Source organism: Pongo abelii, chromosome 9 (genome assembly GCF_028885655.2).
Source record: "Pongo abelii isolate AG06213 chromosome 9, NHGRI_mPonAbe1-v2.0_pri, whole genome shotgun sequence".
Lineage (NCBI taxonomy): Eukaryota > Metazoa > Chordata > Mammalia > Primates > Hominidae > Pongo > Pongo abelii.
Window position 1 is genome coordinate 86,258,480 of NC_071994.2, and position 22,045 is coordinate 86,280,524.

The window sequence follows — 22,045 nt, forward strand, 5'->3', positions numbered from 1 at the left end:
TATCACCACTTAAAGCTGCAATCAGCTCTTTGGTATATGAATCTAATGAGCAGTGGATCTTCTCAGAGCTCTGAGTTTAACTGAAACAAAGCATTGATTTCCTGGCCATGATAATAGCATTCTGAACTTCTCAGGCCGTCAACAAATGTCAGATAATTAGAATATGATTTTAAAATGGAAAATTCCCCAAGATCCTGTATAATATTCATTTTATGGAGAGAGATGCTAAAGTTAAGAAGTTTTTTTAACCTTTCCAAGGACTCATAGGTAGGTAGTGGCAGAGATTCCTATGTCTCTTGCCTTCACTAAAGCAGTACATCTTGTTAACTTTTAGTCTGGGCTGGAAGTTTAGGTATAAACCTACAGATAATTCCAGAAATTGCATCCTATCCACAAAGCAGTGGCTATGCTTAAATCAGAATATTTAGAATCCCATAAAGCCAATCTTAAGGGATATGAATCATCACATCTATATTTTAGCAATCCTATTGTTCCTCTGTGAGGAATCAATATGTCATTCTTTTTTTTCTTGATTATATTTGGAAAATTGGACATTATAAAACACAACCTGAATTAATCCCCTAAATTGTAAAGCATATCAATAATTTGGTTTTGACTTTTGAAAATAGAAATGTTATTTATCAGATAATTTCTATACAATGTTGATGTTTTAGCAGCTGGAATACAAGGTCAAATATCTGTTTAGAAAATGGGAGCACCCTGTGATATTTGCTTGTTTAAAGATTACTTACACCATACAGACATGGAGCCTCAAACCAATGGTACTCTCTACTTGGTTAGATTTAAGAACAAATCAAAGATCTTCTTTAACAGATTCAAGAACTTGGTGAATAAGTTCAAAAACTTTAAATAAATTGTATCTTTAAATGAACAACAATATGAAGAAGTTGTGAGCTTTCTGAAACAAGGAAAAAAATTTCTTAGATTTGCAAATGGGGATATTTGTGCCCAAAAAGAATGACAGGGTACTTTTAAAGTAATATCTTTGTTGAGATATAATTCACATACTTCAAAATTTGCCCTTTTAAAGTGCATAATTCAGTGTTTTTTTAGCACAGTCACAGAGTTGTCCAATTGCGCTATGTAATTTTAAACACTTTCTTTCTTTCTGTTTGTTCTTTTTCTTTTCTTTTTTTTTTTTTTTTTTTTGAGACAAGGTGTTGCTCTGTCACCCTGGCTGGAGTATAGTAGTGCAATCATGGCTCACTGCAGCCTTGACCTCCTGGGCTCAAGTGATGCTCCCACCTTAGCCTCCCAAGTAGCTGAGGCTACAGGCATGCACCACCACACCCGGCTAATTTTTGTATTTTTTGCAGAGATGGGGTTTCACCATGTTATAGAGGCTAGCCTCCTACTCCTGTGCTCAAGCAATCTGCCTGCCTTAGCCTCCCAAGGTGCTGGGACTACAGACATAAGTCATGGTGCCCAGCTTAGAACATTTTCATCACCCCCAAAAGAAATCTTATATCTATTACTAGCCCCTGGCAACCACTAATCTACCTTCTATTTGCATGGATTTCCCTATTCGAGAAATTTCATGTAAATAAAATTGTATAATATGTGGCCTTTTTTGTCTGGCTTCTTTCACTTAGCATGTTTTCATGTTTCATTAATGTTGTGCCATCTATCAGTACTTTATTCCTTTTTCAGCTAATAGTATTCCATTTTTGAATATAACACAATTTATCCATTCACCCATCAATGGACATTTCGGTTGTTTCCAGTTTTTGGCTGTTATGAATAATGGTGCTATGAAGCTTAGTGTACAAGTTTTTGTGTGGACATATGTTTTCAATTCTCTTGGGTATATGTTAGGAGTAGAATTATTGGTCGTGTGGCAATTCTATTTTTAGCTGTTAGATGGACTGCCAGACTGTTTTCTAAAGTGGCTGCACCATTTTATAATCCCACCAGGTGTGCTGAGGGTTCTGATTCTCTACATCCTTGCCAACACTTGTACTGTCCATCTTTTTTATTATAGCCATTCTTGTGGGTATAAAGTGGTATCTCCCTGTACTTTTGATTTGCTGTTCACCAATGAATAATGATGCTGGACATCTTTTTATGTGCTCATTGGCCATTTGCATATCTTATTTGAAGAAATATATATTCAAATTTGTGGTAGGCCGAATAATGCCCCTCACCTCAATAAATTTATGTCCCAATGCCTGGAATCCGTGAATATGTTACTTTATATGGCACAAAAGACCTTTCAGATGTAATTCAGTTAAGGATCTTGAGATGAGGTGACTTTCTTGGATTATCCTGGGGCATCCAATATAATCATAGGAGTCCTTATAAAGAAGAGGTAGTAGAGTCATAGTCAATGAAGAGATAGGATGATGGAAGTAAAGGTTGGACCGACGCTCTTTCAAGATGGAGAAAAGGGTTATGAGCCAAGTGATTCAGATGCCCTTTAGACGTTGGGAAAAGGAAAAGAAACAAATTATCCCATGTAGTCTCTGGGGTTCCCCTGTCAACATTCCGAGTTTATCTCAGTGAGTCTGATTTTGGACTTCTGACCTCCAGAACTATAAGATAATAAATTTGCATTATTTTAAGTCACTAAGTTTGTAGTAATGTGTTACAGCAGCAATAGAAAACTAATATGGAATGATTGATCATTTTTAAATTGGGTTATTTGTCTTCTTATTGTTGAGTTGTAGGAGTTTTATTACACATTCTGGATACAAGTCGTTTATCAGATATATTATTTGCAAGTATTTTCTCTCATTATGTGGGTTATCTTTTAACTTCTTGATAGTGTCCTTTGAAAGCACAAAAGCTTTTAATTGATGAACTCCAATTTATCTATTTTTTCTTTGTTACTCATGCTTTTTGTGTCATATAAAGAAACCACTTCCTAAGCCAAGTTCATAAAGATTTACTCCTACATTTTCTTCTAAGACTTTTATAGTTCTAGTTCTTACATGTAGGTCTATGATCCCATTTAATTAATATTTGTCTACAGTATGAGATAGCGGGCCAATTACATTCTTATGCACGTATATATCCAGAAGTCTCGATAGAATTTGCTAGAGAAAAAAAAACAACGAAAATCCAACAAGTCACGTTTGCCACAAAGTTATTAATATTTCAGTCAACTCATAGATGGATTTCCTTTATTGGAATATATGGCAGTTGACAGAAATAGGAAAACTCCAGCTGTGAAAGACTACTTGTGGGTGCCTGATGTTCTACCAGATGTGCAGCTGAAATTATTCTTCTTGTATAGAGATTTTCTTGTGTAACATAATACTAAATTGTTGGGGACTTGTCGATTGCCAGTCACCATAGAACCACTTGCTAGGTGATTTTCTTCTTGTCCAAGTACTCTATAAATATAACTAGGGCTGATATTATGGATAGAGAAAATCAAAAGAGAGGGTTGTTACCCTTCAATGCTTTTCACTTTTGTTGGGAGAGACGGAAAAAATAATCCATAAGAATGAGTCCATTGAGATTTGCATCATACATCTTTCTAAAGAGAGCACTGCTATCATTTATACTAGGTAATAAAGTCTCCCTTCTCATGAAGGTCTTCCTATGCAGAGCAACAGCTGGGCTTGTATCCTGCTTTGACCCCAAAACAATGATGAAATAAAAGTCTACTTGGATTTGGAAGCACTAGAAGTCTCTGCCTTTGAATAAAACATTTAACATGATCACAGTCATTTAGTGCAACAATCAGTTGGGGTACAGTGGAAATTGACAGGTTGGATGTTGTGACTTGTGGGGTTTTTTTATTTGCAATCACCCAAACTCATGACAGTTCAGTATGGAGAGGTACTCTAAGAATTTAGCAATCTCTTATGCTATTTCCACTTCCTAGAAATCTTTCATTTTCTTAAACAATTGATAAGTGGGTCTTGGGAGTAAGTGTCAGACTGTGATGCCTGGAAGTTACTTCCTTTCCTCTGTTTGGTGCTTCTCATTTGCACAGAAAACAAAAAACAAACAAACAAAAAAACCAAGTTGAGCTTTATCTTTTCCATTTCTAAGCCTTCATCTCCTGTTGATTACCAATCATTTTTCTTCCTTCTTTTCCTCCCCTGTGTTTCCTTTTCCTCCCCTCCCTTTCTGTCTTTCTCATCATGTTTTTATTTTAAAATCATCAGTGAGTTAGTGGATATACATTAATGAAAAAGCAAAAGAATGAATTGTCAAAGGACAGCCAAAGGACAATGTTGTTGTTTATACACAAGAACTGCAATCTTGAAACATTCGTCCTTGACCTCTCAACTTTGTCAGTACGGTCAAACCTCAGTATAATCATTATTTTTGTTTGAAATAAACATGTATGTTGTCTTGGTTTTTATGAGGACAAAGACAACCTTACCTGTAAACAGACAGGGAAGTAATAAATGAAGCAATGGATTTAAAGAAAATAAAACTTTTTTTTTTTTTAATATCTTGTCTGGGAGTAGAAATGATTGTGCTGAAGGCTAAGAGATTAAATTGTGTCACTTGTCAGGAAATTGGCAAGCAGCCGTCTTTTCTGCCTGTTTCTACATGCTGTTTTTGTGCTGTGGATGCCTTTAATAAACGCACTCTTGTGTAAAATGTCATTGCTGCATTGCCAAGTGGAGGCTGTCATGTGATAGCTCTTCCCCAGGATGACGTATCAATATTGGTCCCTGGCAATTCTGGGACTTCAAACTACACAGAGGGCATTTTTATAATTCAAATACAAGTGAAGAAATAAAAATCATTCTTCATATCATGGATGTATATCTATTTTGATCTGAAAGAAAACCTAATGTTCTTTTTAAATACTGCTTAAAGATAGGTAATGCTGGCCGGGCACGGTGGCTCACGCCTGTAATCCCAGCACTTTGGGAGGCTGAGGCAGGTAGATTGCCTGAGGTCAGGAGTTCAAGACCAGCCTGGCCAACATGGTGAAACCCCGTCTCTAATAAAAATACAAAAATTAGCTGGGCGTGGTAGCAGGCACCTGTAATCCCAGCTACACGGGAGGCTGAGGCAGGAGAATCGCTTGAACCCAGGAGGCGGAGGTTGCAGTGACCCAAGATCGCACCATTGCACTCCAGCCTGGGTGACAAGAGTGAGACTTCATCTCAAAAAAAAAAAAAAAAAAAGATAGGTAATGCTATCAAATTTTAATGACTACTCTAGAAGACAAAACACAAATGACAAGTAACATTTTTTAAAAGTTTCATCTTACTCTTAATCAAGTAAATGCAAAGCAAAGCAAGGAAATATACCATTGTTTGCCTTGGACATATGTGTATGCCAAAATTACATATGTGAAACCACATGCAACACTGATAACATATTGCAAAGTAGGACCTCTCCAACATTGTTGGTAAAAGTAAAATTTGGTAGAATATTTCTGGAAAGAAATTTGGTAACATGCACCAAAAGGTTTTAAAATGTTCATTCTATCAGGTTCAGAAATTCTACAGCAGAAATATATCCTAAGGGAATAATGAGGTACAAGGTTAATAATGTTTTCCAAAAGATGTCCATATATTTAAAATGCTCATAAACTGAAAATAAATTCCTAACAATGTGAATGGCTAAATATGCCACTTTATAGCAATTAAATTATTTGCAAATGCTTTTTTATTGATACAACGAAAGGTCTCTGAACCAAGGTTAAGCGAAGTTAAACAAAAATTAAATATCATATAGAGTATGATCTAAACTAAGTTTAAAAGGCAAAAAATAACAGAAAGACATGTACAAAAATGTTACTAGTGATTAGCTTTGTGTAGTGCAAAAATGAATGTGCTGTGTTTTGCTTAGTCTTTGTCTACTCTTCTTTATTTTATATTTATTACACAAAGGACAAATATCACATACCCATAAACACACATACCCAAAAAGTTCTATTTAAAAAGAAGTTCTATCAGAAAATGGTCACTGTCCAGAGAAATTCATCTAAACCACCATGTGCTCTTCTTGCCTTGCCTCTTGACTTAGCCCTCATTTCACATTTTCCCTGCAGTTTCTGGCTGTCTCCCTCACTCCAGCTCAGATTCACATCTCCAGCCATTAGATGTAAAACAGGTCTCAGTCTCCATCTCTGCTGTCCCTCCACCAGAGGGACTAGATTCCTCCCCTTTACTGGCATGGGTCCACCCCTTGCTTTTGATTGATTGTGCTTTGGCCTCTTGCCTTTAGGTATTAGAAAGTCCCAAATCCAGTCATGAGGTCTGATCAGTGTTTCCGAACTTTTGGGTGTGACAGTGTTACCGGAGACCTGCAACAGCAAGCTACTCTGCAGCCCAGTTTAACGGAATTTTAGGGTCCAGAATTTCTATGTCTATATTAGTTTCTTATTGTTACATGATAATTTACCACAAATTAATCAGTTTAAGACAACATATACTTATTATCTCAGAATTTCAGCAGGTCAGGAATCCAGACGTGACCCAGAGGAGTCCTCTACTTTTGGTATCACGAGGCTGCATGCACTGATGTGTCAGCTGGACTGTATTCATTTTGGGAGCTTGGGGTTCTCTTATAAGCTCATGTGGCAATCTGCAGAAATCAATTCCTTGTGACTGTATGTCTGACGTCTTCTATCTTGCTAGCTGTAGGCTGGGGACTTACTTAGTACCTAAAGGATGCCTTCAGGTCCTCGCTACACAGCACCCCCATAGGTTCTTTAACAACATGGAAGTTTGCTTCATCCATGCCAGTAAGAGAATCTCTCTGTTTTTAAAAGTCTCATTACATGGGTCAGTCTGAATCAGGATAATCTCCATTTTGATTAAATCAAAGTCAAATGATTAGGGGACTTAAGTACATCTGTGAAGTCCCTTTTGCCATATAAAGTAGCATAATCATGGAATTGAATCTGATCATATTCACAGGTCCTGTCCACATTAGAAGGAAAGGGATGTAGGTTATTAGGGGGCATCTTAGAATTTTGCCTACCACAGTGTCCATCCCTGGCTGCCACAGACTTGTGGCTCAGGTTCAGCATTCTGCTAAATAGCTGGCTCTGTAGATAACAGAGTTGTATTGCAGGCCTTGCCTTTTACATAATTCCTTTACAAACACTATTTCATGTAATCTTACTATACCTTCTTGAGATATATGTTCCTATCTACAATGTACCAGTGAGGAAACTGAAGAACGGAGAGCTTAAAAAGGGGCCCAAAGTCACATAGCTAGAAAGTAGTACCTGAAACCTTGGTCTTTGACTCCAAATATTGTGTTCTTTCTCCTATATCTTTTATGAGATATAGGAGAAAGAACAACTAAGACTGGAACTTGATTTGAAGTCTGATCTACTTAGGGAGGAAGTCACTTCTCACTTTATCTGTGCCTTTAGTCTGCACTGTCACTTTATATTGGCTATGATTTTGCACACACAAGAAGGTTTTTCATAATGATTCCAGGATTCCTAGAATTGTTTCCTAGAAAATTACCACAAACTGGCTGGGTGCAGTGGCTCACACCTGTAATCCCAGCACTTTGGGAGGCTGAGGCAGGCGGATCACAAGGTCAGGAGTTCGAGACAAGCCTGGCCAACATGGTTAAACCCTGATTCTACTAAAAATACAAAAATTAGCTGGGCGTGGTGACGGGCACCTGTAGTCCCAACTACTCAGGAGGCTGAGGCAGAAGAATCGCCTGAACCCAGAAGGCGGAGGTTGCAGTGAGCTGAGATTGTGCCACTGCACTCCAACTTGGGCGACAGAGTGAGTCTCCATCAAAAAAAAAAAAAAAGAAAGAAAGAAAGAAAGAAAATTACCACACACTTACCAACTTGAAACTATTTCTATTTATTAGCTCACTATTGGTGTATGTCATAAGTCTAGCACAGTGTGGCCAGAATCTCTGCTTAAGTTCTCACAAGTCTGTATCAAGATGTCAGCTGAGCTGCATTCTCACCTCAAGGTTCAGGCTCTTCTTCCGAGCTCATATGGTTGTGTCGCAATTCAGTTCCTTGAGTTTGTGGGACGGAGGTCCCTGCTTCATTGTTGGCTGTCAGCCTGGGGGCCTCTGTCTGCTCCTAGAGGCCATTCTTATTCTTTCTCGCATGGCCTCCTTCATTTTCAAGCCAGCAACAACGTGTCAAGTACATCACACATCTCAAATCTCTTTAACTTCTGCCACCAGCCTGAGAAAAGTCTCCACTTTTAAGAGCTCATGTAATTAGACCAGGCTCACGTGTATACTCTCCCTATTTTAAGGTAAATTATACCATATAAAAATCATAGGAGTGACATCTCATCATAGTCACAGGTTCTATGGATTGTGGTAGAGAATCTTGGGGAGTGGCATTTTTATTTTTATTTTTATTTATTTTGAGATGGGGTCTTGCTCTGTTGCCCAGGCTGGAGTGCAGTGGTGCGATCTCAGCTTACTGCAACCTCTGTCCCCTGGCTCAAGCCATTCTCCTGCCTCAGCTTCCTGAGTAGCTGGGATTACAGGTGCCCACCACAACACCCCGCTAATTTTTGTATTTTTAGTAGAGATGGGGTTTTACCATGTTGGCCAGGCTGGTCTTGAACTCTTGATCTCAAGTGATCCACCTGCCTCAGCCTCCCAAAGTGCTGGGATTACAGGCATGAGCCATCGTGCCTATCCGTGAGTGGCATTTAGAATGATGCTTACCACAGTGGGTCTTTTAAGTGTCACTGTTGTTGTTTTTCTGCATTATAGTTTAGAAGATAAAAACATGGACATTGGAGTCAAACTGCTTACATTCAAATTCTGGCTCCAATATTTACTAGCAGTACAAACTTAGGGAAGTTGCTTAACCTATCAGTTCCTCAATTTTCTTATCTGAAAAATGGGTAATAAATAATAGTATGAGTTTTATTGAGTCATTTAACACTTTAAATGAGCTAATGTGCCAGAAAATGACTTGGCACATTGTAAGCACTGTATTGGTCTTTATTATTAGGATTATTATTCTTGATCTGATTATTACATAACCACTAATTAAGAGTTTAGATTTACTACTCTCCTTGGAGCAAACCCATCACCTTGTCTCTCTGGACCTTAGCTTCTCTGTAAATGTTAGTGTCATTTAACTGTCAAAAATATAATTTATGTCTTAGTCTGTTGGGCTATTATATAATAAAATATCATAAACTAAATGGCCTATAAACCAAGGCACTGGCAGGTTTGATGTCTAGTGACGGCCCTCTTCCTGGTTCATAGATAACGCCTTCTAGATATGTCCTCACATAAAGGAAGGGACAAGGAAGTTTTTATGAGGGCATTAGTATAAGCCAGGGCCTCTCTTACAAAGACATGCATGAATACTCCACCTTCAGAACCTAATCATCTCTCAAAGGCCCCACCTCCTGATATCATTACATTGGGGATTAGCTTTCAACAGATGAATTTTGGGAGGATACAAATATTAAGGCCATAGCAATTCATAATGCAAAGGTACATTTTAAAGAAATTTAAGTGTCTCTAACTCAAAGGAAACACCAAAGGATTTGTTTACATAAAAGAAAACTATGTTTAATTTATAGGGCTTTTTTTAAGCAAAGGAAACATAGCAGATTCAGTGGCTTACATTATAAACTTGAGAACAGAAGTATAGAACCGTTCTTTGCACCATACCTATTTTTTAAAAATGGTCTTTAATTCCATGTTATGACCAAGAGAAAAAAAAAGTATGTGAAAAATAGGGACAGGAAACTTAGGGAAGAACACAGAGGGTGAAAGGAGACTGCAGGAGGAAAGGTAGAAGGTATAATAGGAAAGGGGATAGAGAAGAAAAGGAACAGAGGCAAGAGGAGAGGAAAAACTGCTTAGAGACAGAGAGGGAAGGTAAGGAGAAAGGGGAAAATGGTGGTAAAATTTATTGAGTACCAATTATGTGCCTGCCATAGCTAAGGAGTTTGGTTATCTCACCTCAGAACATCTCAGTGAAGTAGGTACTATTGTCACTGCTTTACAAATGAGAAAATAGCTATTAAGTGAATTTAACTTGTGTCCAAGGTCAATCGTGTTATATACAGAAGTTAGAACCCACATCTTTCCAGAGCTAATTACAATGTCCTTCTCCCATGTCCTTAAGGACTAATGGTGAGATAAAACATACTCTTCACGACTTGTTGGTCCAGCCTCAGTGTTCCTATCACAGTGAGAAAAGACTTAGTCAGGCTTATTTGAGGCTTTGGTGTTATTGTCTCTTAGCACTACCTAAGAATCTTAATTATTTGAGTCAGGACATTTGGATTTTAGTTAAATAGGATCCCCAAATGATTTATGCCTCAGGATAAGTCACTCCTCTGAGCTGCAGAATCCCCCTCCATAAAATGTATGTCTTGAACTAGACCACCTGCCAAATACTGAAAATTATACTTATTAGCTGCCTTCACATAGGCAAAGACTGTAATGGGGATTGGGGAGAAGGTGAATTTTTTTGCTCTAGTTAGAAGCACTGTATAAAATTTTGCAGGTTGTTTATTGTACAACCTTAGTAGGCAATATTCATATACATAGTCATAGGCCATGGCCCTGGCTCCAGGAAGCCAAAATGAGGACCAATGGGTAGAGGCCAAAAAAAGGGAAACTGTGGCTCAATAGAAAAATAACAAACTCTGTTATGTTCAGGATTACCTCTTAACATTGTGAAAACTTTACCTTTGGGAGTTTTTAGGCAGAGACCACATGATGTAGGAATTCTATCAACACATGAGAGTTTAGAGAATACCTAAGTGACATTCAGAACTGGATTTTTAATGTGATCAAAGCTAGCTGGGTGATCTTAAAATCATTAAGCCTTAATTTTCTGAGTCCTTATTATTATGGCCACAATAATAGTACCTACTTATATGGCTACTGAAGTAGAAGATTTTGTGTGTGTGTGTGTGTGTGTGTGTGTGTGTGTGTGTGTGTGTCTACATCTGACATCTCTGTATCTTAGCACAATGTCCTGCACATGATAAAATCTCAAGAAATGTTAACTTTCATTATCAATATTATCTTTTCATCTATGAACGAAGTTTCTAGCACAGCAGAACTTTGCTTTACCTCTGTAGGCATGGGGCTGCCACCATGTTTGCAGGCAAAGAATGCTGGCACTTTCAGAGATATCACTTTTCATTCTTAATTGTAGAGCAAACATATAACATAAAATCTATTTCAAGCTTAGAGCCAGAATTTGGTTAAAGGGTGGAGGTTCTCCCCATCTTGTAGTTAAACAGAGTGGTTAAAAATTATGATTATGGACTGCCATAATGACAATTTAGAGATAATTTCTAAATTATCCTCTAACAAGTCTATTTCTGAACTTTAAAAATGGAGCTTCTTTAGGGTCCAGTGTTAGCAAACAGAATCCCCACCATGACTCATAGAATTACACAGCATCTTTTTCAAACCTTTCACTCTAGTGGGGATATGTCCTCATTCAGAAATTAATTTAGTTAATTCAGCTTAAAAATTCTACTGTCAAAAAGCTTATTTCATGTGGGAGTATCTTTTTTGTTGATAAAAGATGCACATGTACCCGAAAAAAAAAAATGTGATTCTCTTCCTCAAGCTGTAACATGCAGCTGTCAAAAGTAATCACTACATCAGAAAAACTGGATAAGGAATAAAAGTATCTTTGGTTGATTCATAAGAAAAACAGCAAAGTAGCTTATATGCTTAATGAAAAAACAGACTGAGGAAATGCTATGAAGCTTACATTTCAGCTCTTTAAGTCACAGTCCTCAATGTGGCTCCATGCACGCTAAAGTCATTCTTACCTACAGGACTTCACTTGCTTTATTTAATAAGACTCTGTCCTTGATTAAATTTGAATCAGGCTTCTCTGGGTCCTATTCTCAATTAGGCCTTGACCTTAGGCTTTTTATTTGGCCTCGTTAGCCCAGTTTTAGCAAGAATCCTGCTGAGTCAGTTTATCAAAAATTTCTCTCCCTTGGTATCCGATCAAATTCCTTATCCCATACCTTTGATAATTTATCAGCTTGGCCTGCCTTCAACAAGAATCCTGCCAAGTCCCTTTAGCCAGAATTCCTGTTACCCTTGACGTTTTCTTCAGTAATTTTCCACGCACTAACTGCCACCCCTACTCCACAGCTCTTTGGCTATACATCTTCACTTATGCTTTTTGTATTCAGAGTTAAGACCAATCTCTCTCCTCTACTGCAAAATCTCCATTGCAGTGATCCCTCTTGAATGAACTCTTCCTTACAGTCATTAACAAGTGTCTGAACATTTTGTATTTAACACATCCTTCCTATCTTACCTCCCACATTAATTTTCACTTCTTCCTCTTTTCCATTTTATTTATTTACTTATTCAAAAATTCATTTCTTCAGCAAGACTTTATTGAGCCACTTATACATATGTAACTGCTTGGCCTGAAGGGATTTACAACCTAGTAGGGGTGCTAAAATGACATTAGGGCATGTTATTCTTCCTGAAAAATCTCTCCTAATTTTTCCAACTTATAGTGCCTTTTAGCTAAGGTTTTGATCTCATAGCATTTTATGTTATTTACCCATGAGGGTAACTCTTATTTCCCACAATTAAGTTCCTTAAAGAAAGTAGCCCAGCTCAAGCAGCTACTACTCTCTATCACCGAGAAGTACCTGGCTACACTCCCTCCATCAACCTAAACTCACCATGTGCCTTTTTTTTTTTTTTTTTTTTTTGCTTTTTGAGACATGGACTCACTCTGTCACTCAGGTGGGAGTGCAGTGGCATGATCTCGGTTCACTGGGATCAAGCTCAAACCATTCTCCTGCCTCAGCCTCCAGAGTAGCTGGGATTACAGGTACCCACCACCATGCCCAGCTACTTTTTGTATTTTTAATAGAGATGGGGTTTTGGCATGCTGGCCAGGCTGGTCTCAAACTCCTGACCTTAAGTGATCCATGTGCCTTGGCCTCCCAAAGTGCTGGGATTATAGGCGTGAGCCACTGAGCCAGGCCACCCTGTGCTCTTCATCCAAATCAAGCTAGTTTCCTTTTTTTTCTGAGGGGCAACTTGTTCTTTTCTCTGTGTTCCCACTCAGATTTGTAGGGTTAGTGAAATCTTAGTTATCATTCAAGACTCAGAGGAAATCTTCCCAGGGAATGGTTTTTTTAGACTCTTTTTCCCGCTCTAAATGCCTAGAGAAAGCCCTATAAATGGTTGCTGAATCTCAGAATACATACACTATCTATAATATTGCTTTACTTGCTAATGCTACTTATAGTGTATCGTTTTGATAATTATATTATTTGCCCATTAGTTCATATTTATGTTCTTTCCAACTAGACTGAAGGCCTCATCCAAACAAAAGATTTATCTTCATCCCCTCCTCACAGTGCCTGGCCCAATGTTCAATGTGGTAGCCACCAACAAACACAAATCAAACACTATTGAAATTCAATCAGTAGCAAGAGATCTGCAAAGTCATTTCAGGAAGCTTGCCTTAAAAATCTCTTTCAAGTACAGAACTTTTGTAGAATTATTATTCTTCAAAGGTACAAATGTGTCTCATTAATGCAGCAGATTTACTTTCAAAATCATTCTAATGTTTCAGATCTTTACCTGAGTCTGCCATCCTCTGCTGCAGCACCTCCTGGTATAATCTTCGTAATAAATATGCCAGGGTCATCTCCAATGTGGGGATTATCTGTCCCCCCAGCAATACTGAATCCCAGGCCAGAATTCCCCTGTAGAAACAAAAAGCAGATATTAAATGATGTGTCTGTCACCTAAAACCTAGTTCCTCTTGCACTCTGCGTTATCATGTTACTAGTCAAATGGAAATCAGGTGACAACAGTCTTGTATGCTAAACCATAAAGTGCACGGTTAGCAGACAAAGGAAGGTCAGGAGAAACACTGAGGTTTATTCCTGCACTGTAAGAATGCAAGAGCATTATATTTTTCTTTTAAAAATTGCTTCCTTTATGCAGCAATTAAAATCACATTTATGAAGCAGGAAATAAAAACTTACAAATTGTGTAATATGAAAAAATATAAAGAATCATTAGAGTGTCAATTGTAAAAATTATACATTTATATGAAAGAGGAAGAAAAAAATTACATGAAAGAATTTGATTTAATAGAAGAGTGAACTTGGCTGTTTCATTTTCTTATTTCTGGTATTGTTCTAATGTCACTATCTGTCAAATAATATGTTTCTAAGTAAAGAAAACTTCCACTTCAGAAGACAAGGCCCCCTTCTAGAATCATAATACATGAAAGATACTTTTCAACAATAAACAGGCTTTAATTTGCAATAGCAATAGAAAAGGCGTGCGATAGTGTGGCAGCATGTAAATCTGAGTAGTTTGTATTCTAATAAAGCCTTTACATTTACTCCTGTAGATTATAGTAACTGATATCCTGTGTGTGTATATATATATGTATATACACATATATATGTATATATGTATATACATATATATATACACATCTCTATCTAAAGATATATATATAAGGATATATATATATATATATATATATCTCTAAAGGATATATATCTTTCTAAAATTTGTATGTAAGGCATAATTAAAAGTCCCCCCAAATCCACAAGCCATATTATTTATTTCTTACTTCTATAGTCTCCTTTACTCCCCATCTCCCATCTCCACAGCTACATATGTTTTCATGGTTGTGTTTTAATTTTTTCCAAATCACATTTTATTTTAAGTCCTTTCTGTATAGCTAGGCAGTCTTTATAATTATTCATCTTAAATGGCTAGTCATGTTTCATCAAGGTCACATATTACTTATTTAACCAGTCCCTTGTCACTGGATATTAAATTTCTCTACATATTCTTACAACAAATATAGCTTACTAAATTTATGATCATTTGATTAATTTCCACTCTTGGGTAAAAAGAGATGAGGACTATGAATTCAGTAGTTATTTCAGAGAAATTAATTAGGGTGCTTGATTAGTCAGAAAGGTTCAATGTCAAGATAAGATCAGCTATAACTTGATACCTATACCACTGCAAATGTCAAGGTAATGTTTAGCAATTCTTATTGACTAAATTTATAAAACTCATTTCCAGAGGGTTGTTTTTACAATTGTATATTTATTACATATGTTGAAAGGGTGAAATGAATAATTCAGCTATGGCAACTAAAATCCCATGTCTTTATACTTCTGATGTTTTCTCTAATTCTGTTTGCTCTTTGAAAAAGTCCAGTGTTCACTGAACAGAGTTATTACTTATTAGCAGTCATATAATCATGAAATTATTTAATATTTATTAAACACGATCTCTGCACCTGGCACTAGACTAAGCCCTGGAGCTACAGAAGTAAATATGTCAGTTTATAAGGCACATGAAGGGGAAATGCAGAGTGTAGGAGTGGGTAAGAGAACCAAACACAGGGACTTGGTGACATAGAGAAGAACATTTTGACATAGAGGGAAGAACTTGCGTAAAAGCCCTTAGGTGAGAAAGGGTATGCCACACCCAAGGAACAGACAATAAAGTTGGAACAAAGAAAGCAAGAAGAATTGGATAGATGTACCTTAATCACGAAATTTACAAGAGCAGAGTATACAAGAAACCATTTTGGATTTTAAATACTTTCTGACACCAAATGACTGTGTTAGTATTGGTTGAGCATTTCCTATGCAACTGACTCTAAACTAAGACTGCAGAGGTTAAGGCCAGATGGTTTCTGCCTTCATGGATATTCAAAGCATAGCAAAAAAAGCAATGATACTCTGGCATCTAGTGATCAGTATATTTCACGTACTGTATAATCTCAACTGCATTGTCAAGTATGTAGCCATGGAGATAGTGTTTAGGGGACTTAGTGAGGCAGTTCTCTAAGATCCAGAGGTTTGGGAAGGAAAAAATGGGACGATGAGTATTTTCAATGTAATTTGGGTCAAGCTCTAAGTACATCAACTAGAGTGTATTGGTCTCACTGTAGTTAGCATCTCAGGGATAATAATGTCTTGATTAATGAGTAGGGAAGGAGGCAAGCAGAGATTGGGTGACACCCAAATGCTTTCTCCTGATACTGTCAACATGTTTGGAGAGTGTACTCAGAACTTTGTCATGTGAGAAAGATATTCATGATCTAACTCTTAACCTTGTCAACTTTATTTTCAGCTTCACACTTTACCCCCCAGGAACACTGAAGTGAACTGCAGACTCTTTACTGCACAGACCTCACTATAACTCATCTCTTGGTGTTTATTTATGCTGTTTTCTCTACCAGAAACTTCACATCTCCTCCTTGACTAGTTCACTTCTTCCCATTTTTGAAGATGTGGCTCAGATGGTGTCTGCTCAAGTTAATACGAAATTATCACCCAACCCGTCTCTAGATAGATCACATTTCTGTGTTTTTGCAGGTTTTTATGCTTACTTACATTATGCATTGTGTTATTTTGTAGTTGTCTGTTTCTGAGTCTGTCTTTCCTTTAAACTGGGCTTGCAGAAGGCAGGAATTGTGTAGTATTCATCTTTGTTTTTTTGGAGCCTTGTCTAGCACATAGTATTTACAATAAATACTTGATGAATGAATTAACAGAAAAACAAGCCTACTGAGAATGTTTGAGCCCTAACAGGAAGACTCAAAAAGGCCACAGAAGAAATCTACAATGTGTTAAGGAATACAATATGGAAGTAGAAGCCATTTTGCTCTATGTCATCACAAGAATAAAAAAGTAGAAAGCTCAGGCATTCAAACTGTGGTGCAGCTAAAGGCTGACTAATAAGATACAACTGTTCAGATTGGAGATGCACTACTCTGTAAGGGACAGAGGATCCTTCACTCAGGAGGTATTTGGCTAGTCACTGGGCATGAGGGACCCAGGCATTTATTGAAAGGTTAAACTGGATGATTTTAAAGGATTCTTTTGGGACTCTGGCTAGATATAGGAAGTCTGCTCTTGCCAACAGAGAAAAGGGGATGTTTTAGGGACATTTAGTTGGGGAAGTAGATCACTGTCAAATTCTTGAAACTTAGTCTGTGAATCAATATGTCTTTGAAATAATAGCTTTGATAACAACCTAGACACATTTAACCACTGTTTTTCTTTTGAATTGACTACAATAAGGAGAAAACTGTGGCTCTGGCATTTTCTAATATACATTCCCCTGTCCCCAGACCCACTCTGAGGAAAAGAATGAATATATTTAGGAAATTCACAGTGGAAACTAGGTAGGTAGAGACAGAATGTAACTTGCCCTATGTTTCTGGTCCCAAAGCATCCCTGAAAGCTTTTGTGTTTCAATTAAAATAGTCTACCAGCTGGGTCTGGCCAATCATCATGGTTCTTTACAAGAGATTCATCTGAATTCAGCTAAGGAAATGATTTAAAGAGCTTTCACCTCCCTTTATTGTTCTCTTCCAGCCTTCCCTTTTAAGTCTTTGCTACCAGCCAGCAGCATTTAGCAGAGAGAGGGACAGATGCAAAAGTGTCAGTGAAATTGCTGCCTGCTGCTCTCTATGGCTGAATCACTTCAATCCCCTGACAATTGTCCCAGAGCCTGCCAGCTGCAGGGACAGATCTCAGCTCCTCTCTTCTCTGAGCAGCAATCTCTCCATGTGAACAGGCAGACCCCTGGTTGACACTCTTAGATCCTGAAAATTGTGACTAATTAACCGATTGTTGATCCCTGATGCAGTCAATGGAAACTTCGAGGTGCCAGGCTGGTAAGGGCAGACCTTGTAAAGGGTTCTGGGTGGGCTACTGTGTCCTTGCAGTTGGGAAGATTCCATGACAGATGAATGTCACTGACATGGACCATTCTTTCTCCTAATTGTTCACATTTGCTGACTCTTCCTCACAAGCACAAACCCATTTTCTAGCCAAATGACACTTCTTGTTTCATGTTCTGCACACCATCTCCTCTCAGAGAGGGAATCCACCAAAAGGAAAGACATTTTACAAATATTATAAATATAATGTCTCTGGGAAAGCCCCACTTTTATTAAAAGTTTATTTCCCAAATGAAAATTTCTCTCAAAATGGGGTTATATATAATAAAAAAGAGGAAAATAAGTAGTAAGATTATAATCACATTCATTTATATATAATGTTCTACCGACAAGGAATTTTTTTGATTTTTAGAATTTTTCTACTTTAAAACCCTGCTTGACCTGATCATTTGATTCTAGGATTTTATCCTAAAGAAATAATCAGAGAAACATGAAAATATTTGTGTTCAAGGCTTGTTGCATTATTTTTCTAATGTTAAAAAAACACAACTGAAAACTGACATCCATATAATGGAGAAATGGTTAAAATATTGTGGTACATTTATCTGAATGTGGGGATAGTTTGGAGTCATTAAAATTGTAGTGCTTTACAATAATAAAGACATGGAATTAACCCAGGTGTCCATCAATGGTGGACTAAAAGAAAATGTGGTACATATATACCATGGAATACTACACAGCCATAAAAAAAGAATAAAATCATATCCTTTGCAGTAATATGGATGCAGCTGGAGGCCATTATCCTAAGTAATGCAGAAACAGAAAACCAAACACTGCATATTCTTACTTACAAATGGGAGCTAAACATTGGGTACACATGAACATAAAGATGGGGACAATAGATACTGGGAAATATAAGAGGGAAGAAGGAGGGAAAGGTAAAAAGGTTAAAAAACTACCTATCTGGTACTATCCTCACTTTTTAGGTGATAGGTTCAATTGTACTCCAAACCTCTCAGCACCATGCAATATAACTTTTTAATAAATGTGCACATGAACCCTCAGAATCTAAAAGTTAAAAATAAAAAATAAAATAAAATTTTAGTGCTGTTAATAAAAATGGAAAATGTTGATTATATAAATATGAGAAAAAAGCGACCTTTTAATTACAGTATGATTGCCACTGAAGACATTTAAAATGACTTAATTTTAACAAGAAAATTATTAACTTTAATTAATAATAGTAAAATTGCTTAAATAATTTAAACTACATAAGAAGGGGATTCTAAAAAATTATAAAGCCCCTAGTAAAATACTAAAAGTATTATTAAGGGAACTAACATTTATTGCTTGCTTATTCTATGCTAAACACTAATCTATGTTTCTTACAATTTCCTATGTAGTAGATTGTATTATTCTCTTTTTATATATTAGAATGAAAAACAAACAACAAGCAAACAAACAAACAAAAACTGAGGCTGAGAGGAGTGAAGTAACTTACTTAAAGATGTAAAGCAAGTAAATAGTGAATTCAGATTTAAAAGCAGATTTGTCAGACTTCAATTACTATTTTCTTTCCATTATATCACATCGTCTCTTCTGAGTTCAAAAACTAATTCAATGGTAGGGAAGTAATACAAATTTTAGTTATAAGGAACCACTTCATTGGATTTTTGGAAAAGATTTAAACTTCTATCAGTATCGTGAAAATATTTCAAAACATTTCTAATAAAGTAGTACGGCTTAGTGGAAAAACATAGATCTGGGTCATTTTAACCTGGTTGTGCATACTGGCTCTGCCATTGATATCTGCGTGGCATTGGATAAATTTCGAAACTAGACTTTGAGTCTAGTTTCATCATCTGTCAAATGGAGATAATGAGATGAATTCAAATGACACAGGCACCAGCACAGTGCTGAGCACAGCACATGGGTGATGATCAAGCAATGTTAGTTCAATTCCTTTGGTTTGATGCATAGCACTGTTTAAAGGGTCCTTACAAGTTTGAGGACAGTAAGGGAGAATAGATGTCAAACAATGTATTCTTTAATTCATGCCTTATTTATTGATCCAACAAGTATGGATTAATGCATTTTAACCTACACTGATAATATATGTTACTTTTCTTCATTAAAACAAAACTTAGCTAGAAATACTAAATTTGGGGGAAAGATTAGATTATAGTATTGAAAACTTGGATAAAAAACAGCTAAATTAAAAAAAGACTCAAACAATGTTCTTTTAACATTTTAATACCCATGTTCTATTTGATAAATATTGAAATGGTATATTCCTCTCACTAACCCCAAGATTCCTATATGCTTCCCTTAACCCAGGAACACCTATCTGTTCCTTTTGCTACTTGCTAACGATCATCAATATTCAAGTTTGCCTTCTGCATATTTGCTCCAGCAAAGACATTTGTTTATTTTAATATAGTTTATACTGCAAAACAATATATATGTTGTTTTCAAATATAATATACCTCAGCCCCTAATCTGTAAATTTCTGAAATGCACTCTGATTGAAAATTACTAGTCTACCACTTGAACATTGGCCATGAAAATAATAGGATAGCGAACAATATAAGTAGGTGGAATAAAGATATCAAAAAAGATTAAAACAGGTAATAAGAAGTTAAAATAAAGAACTATTTAGGCTACATGCCAGAAGAAAAAATGTCCCTTGATAGAAAGGTCTGTTGGTTGGCAAATAATCTTCCAAATTGTCCCGGAAGTCATTTTACTTTGAACAATAAATCTGGAGTGGCACAGAGAATAAAAAGGTGTCTTTTTCATACACATTACTTGTTAAAATTATTTAAAGTCTTTCTCACGTCCACTTTCTGTCTCATGTTACGATATCTAAAGATGAACAGCCCCAGGTCTATTACTAGGATGTGAAGGTGAGAAAATAATGCAGACATTTCTAACTACTATTGCTAAATAGAGATTTTTTTCCTTAAATTTTTTATTTAGTTTTTAAATGCTATCTAATAATGTATGTGTCCTGGAACAAAGCGCTTAGTCCAGGAATAAGAAATGCCCTTTTCACAATTATACAATCTCCAGGAATTGCATTTAGGATGCCCCATAGTTTGTTCTATTAAATTGTATTTTTCTGGAAGCTGCTGGGTAGAAAAGCCATCAGGAGAATACTTCATTTGGGGATTGGTAAATGTTTACATAAAAATGCTTTAACAAGATGGGGGATGGTAGAGAGGAAGCAGTTTAATAAATAGGCCAAGAAAGAATGCCAGATTATTGTAGACCAAAGAACTCCTGAGAAGCAAAGAAAAGTAAACACAGTGAAAGTAGATTATTATCTGTGTGTGTGTGTGAGTGAGTGTGTGTGTGTGTGTGTGTGAGACAGAGAGAGAGAGAGAGAGAGTTTTAGCCTTAGAGTGTGTGTGTGTGTGAGTGTGTGTGTGTGTGTGTGAGACTGTATGTGTGTGAGAGAGAGAAAGAGAGAGAGTTTTAGCCTTAAGGGAGATATGTAGCAGTATCGAAAAGGAGACAAAGCAGAGGAAAGATTTTGGAGGACGGCAGGGAGGAGACCCAAGCATGTCTAGTATAGCCACAATAAAACAGTATTGTAGAAGTTTTTATGCTGACATGAAAAGATCTTTACAAAATAGTTGTAGATAAAGTAGCAGACAATTTAGGATTTAAACTTTGATCTCACTTTACAATATGCATGCATTACAAAAGTTTGGAAGTATGCTCATTAATTTATTAATAGTGGTTCTCACTGACTATCAGCATTGTAGATCTTTTTCTTTTGTCATGTTGAGGACTCCATCTTTAATTTTTCCTTATAAACATATCTTGCAATGAGCGCATATGCATGTATACACATGTACACACACACACACACACATTACACTTGTACAACATGTGTAACATTAGAAAAAATAAGTTCACTTTTGACACAGCATAACTCAGCCATGGGTAGGGGGAGGAATACTTTGCTCTCTGAGATAAGAGTAACTGAGTTCCTACAGGTAAGTTATAGTAGTATTTTAAGGTGGAAGAAATTAAAGGTCATTTTAAGGTAGAGGAGAAGGAAGCTGAAGGAAGTCTTAACTGATTAGATGTCTTTACTCCATATATTTAGAAGTCACGACATCAGGGGGAAAGGTCTAGAATGAAGTTGAAAACTTAAGTAAAGCTGAAAGTGATTGAAGCTGCAGCTTTGAGGCAAGAGAGAGACACTTACGGATCAGCTGGAGTCTGCTAAGCAGCACCACGGTGGGATGCCATCAGCATGTTATGGGATTTTCTCCCACAGAGCTTAGTAATCTTGAACAGTTAAAGGGATGATTTGGTTGCTTTAGGGCTGAGGCTTGGGGAATAAGATATGATTTACTTTGTAAGTGATGAGTAATATGTTAGAAAAGATAGGAAAATATGAGATTCAAGGAAGATACTCATAGA

General features: G+C 36.7%; 1 protein-coding gene across 22 annotated transcripts in view; it reads right to left on the reverse strand.

The window, feature by feature from the left end:
• The window catches only part of DLG2 (discs large MAGUK scaffold protein 2), a 2,173,778-nt gene that overhangs the window by 624,235 nt on the left and 1,527,498 nt on the right, over window positions 1-22,045 (reverse strand). For all 22 annotated transcript variants that reach the window (XR_008511650.1, XM_024254994.3, XM_024254993.3 and 19 more), the window contains one exon: window positions 13,513-13,637. Coding sequence is in view for 21 of the 22 variants with exons in the window: in XM_024254994.3 (XP_024110762.1) it covers window positions 13,513-13,637 (125 nt within the window). In the remaining variant the exon portion in view is untranslated. The remainder of the gene's footprint in view (window positions 1-13,512; window positions 13,638-22,045) is intronic.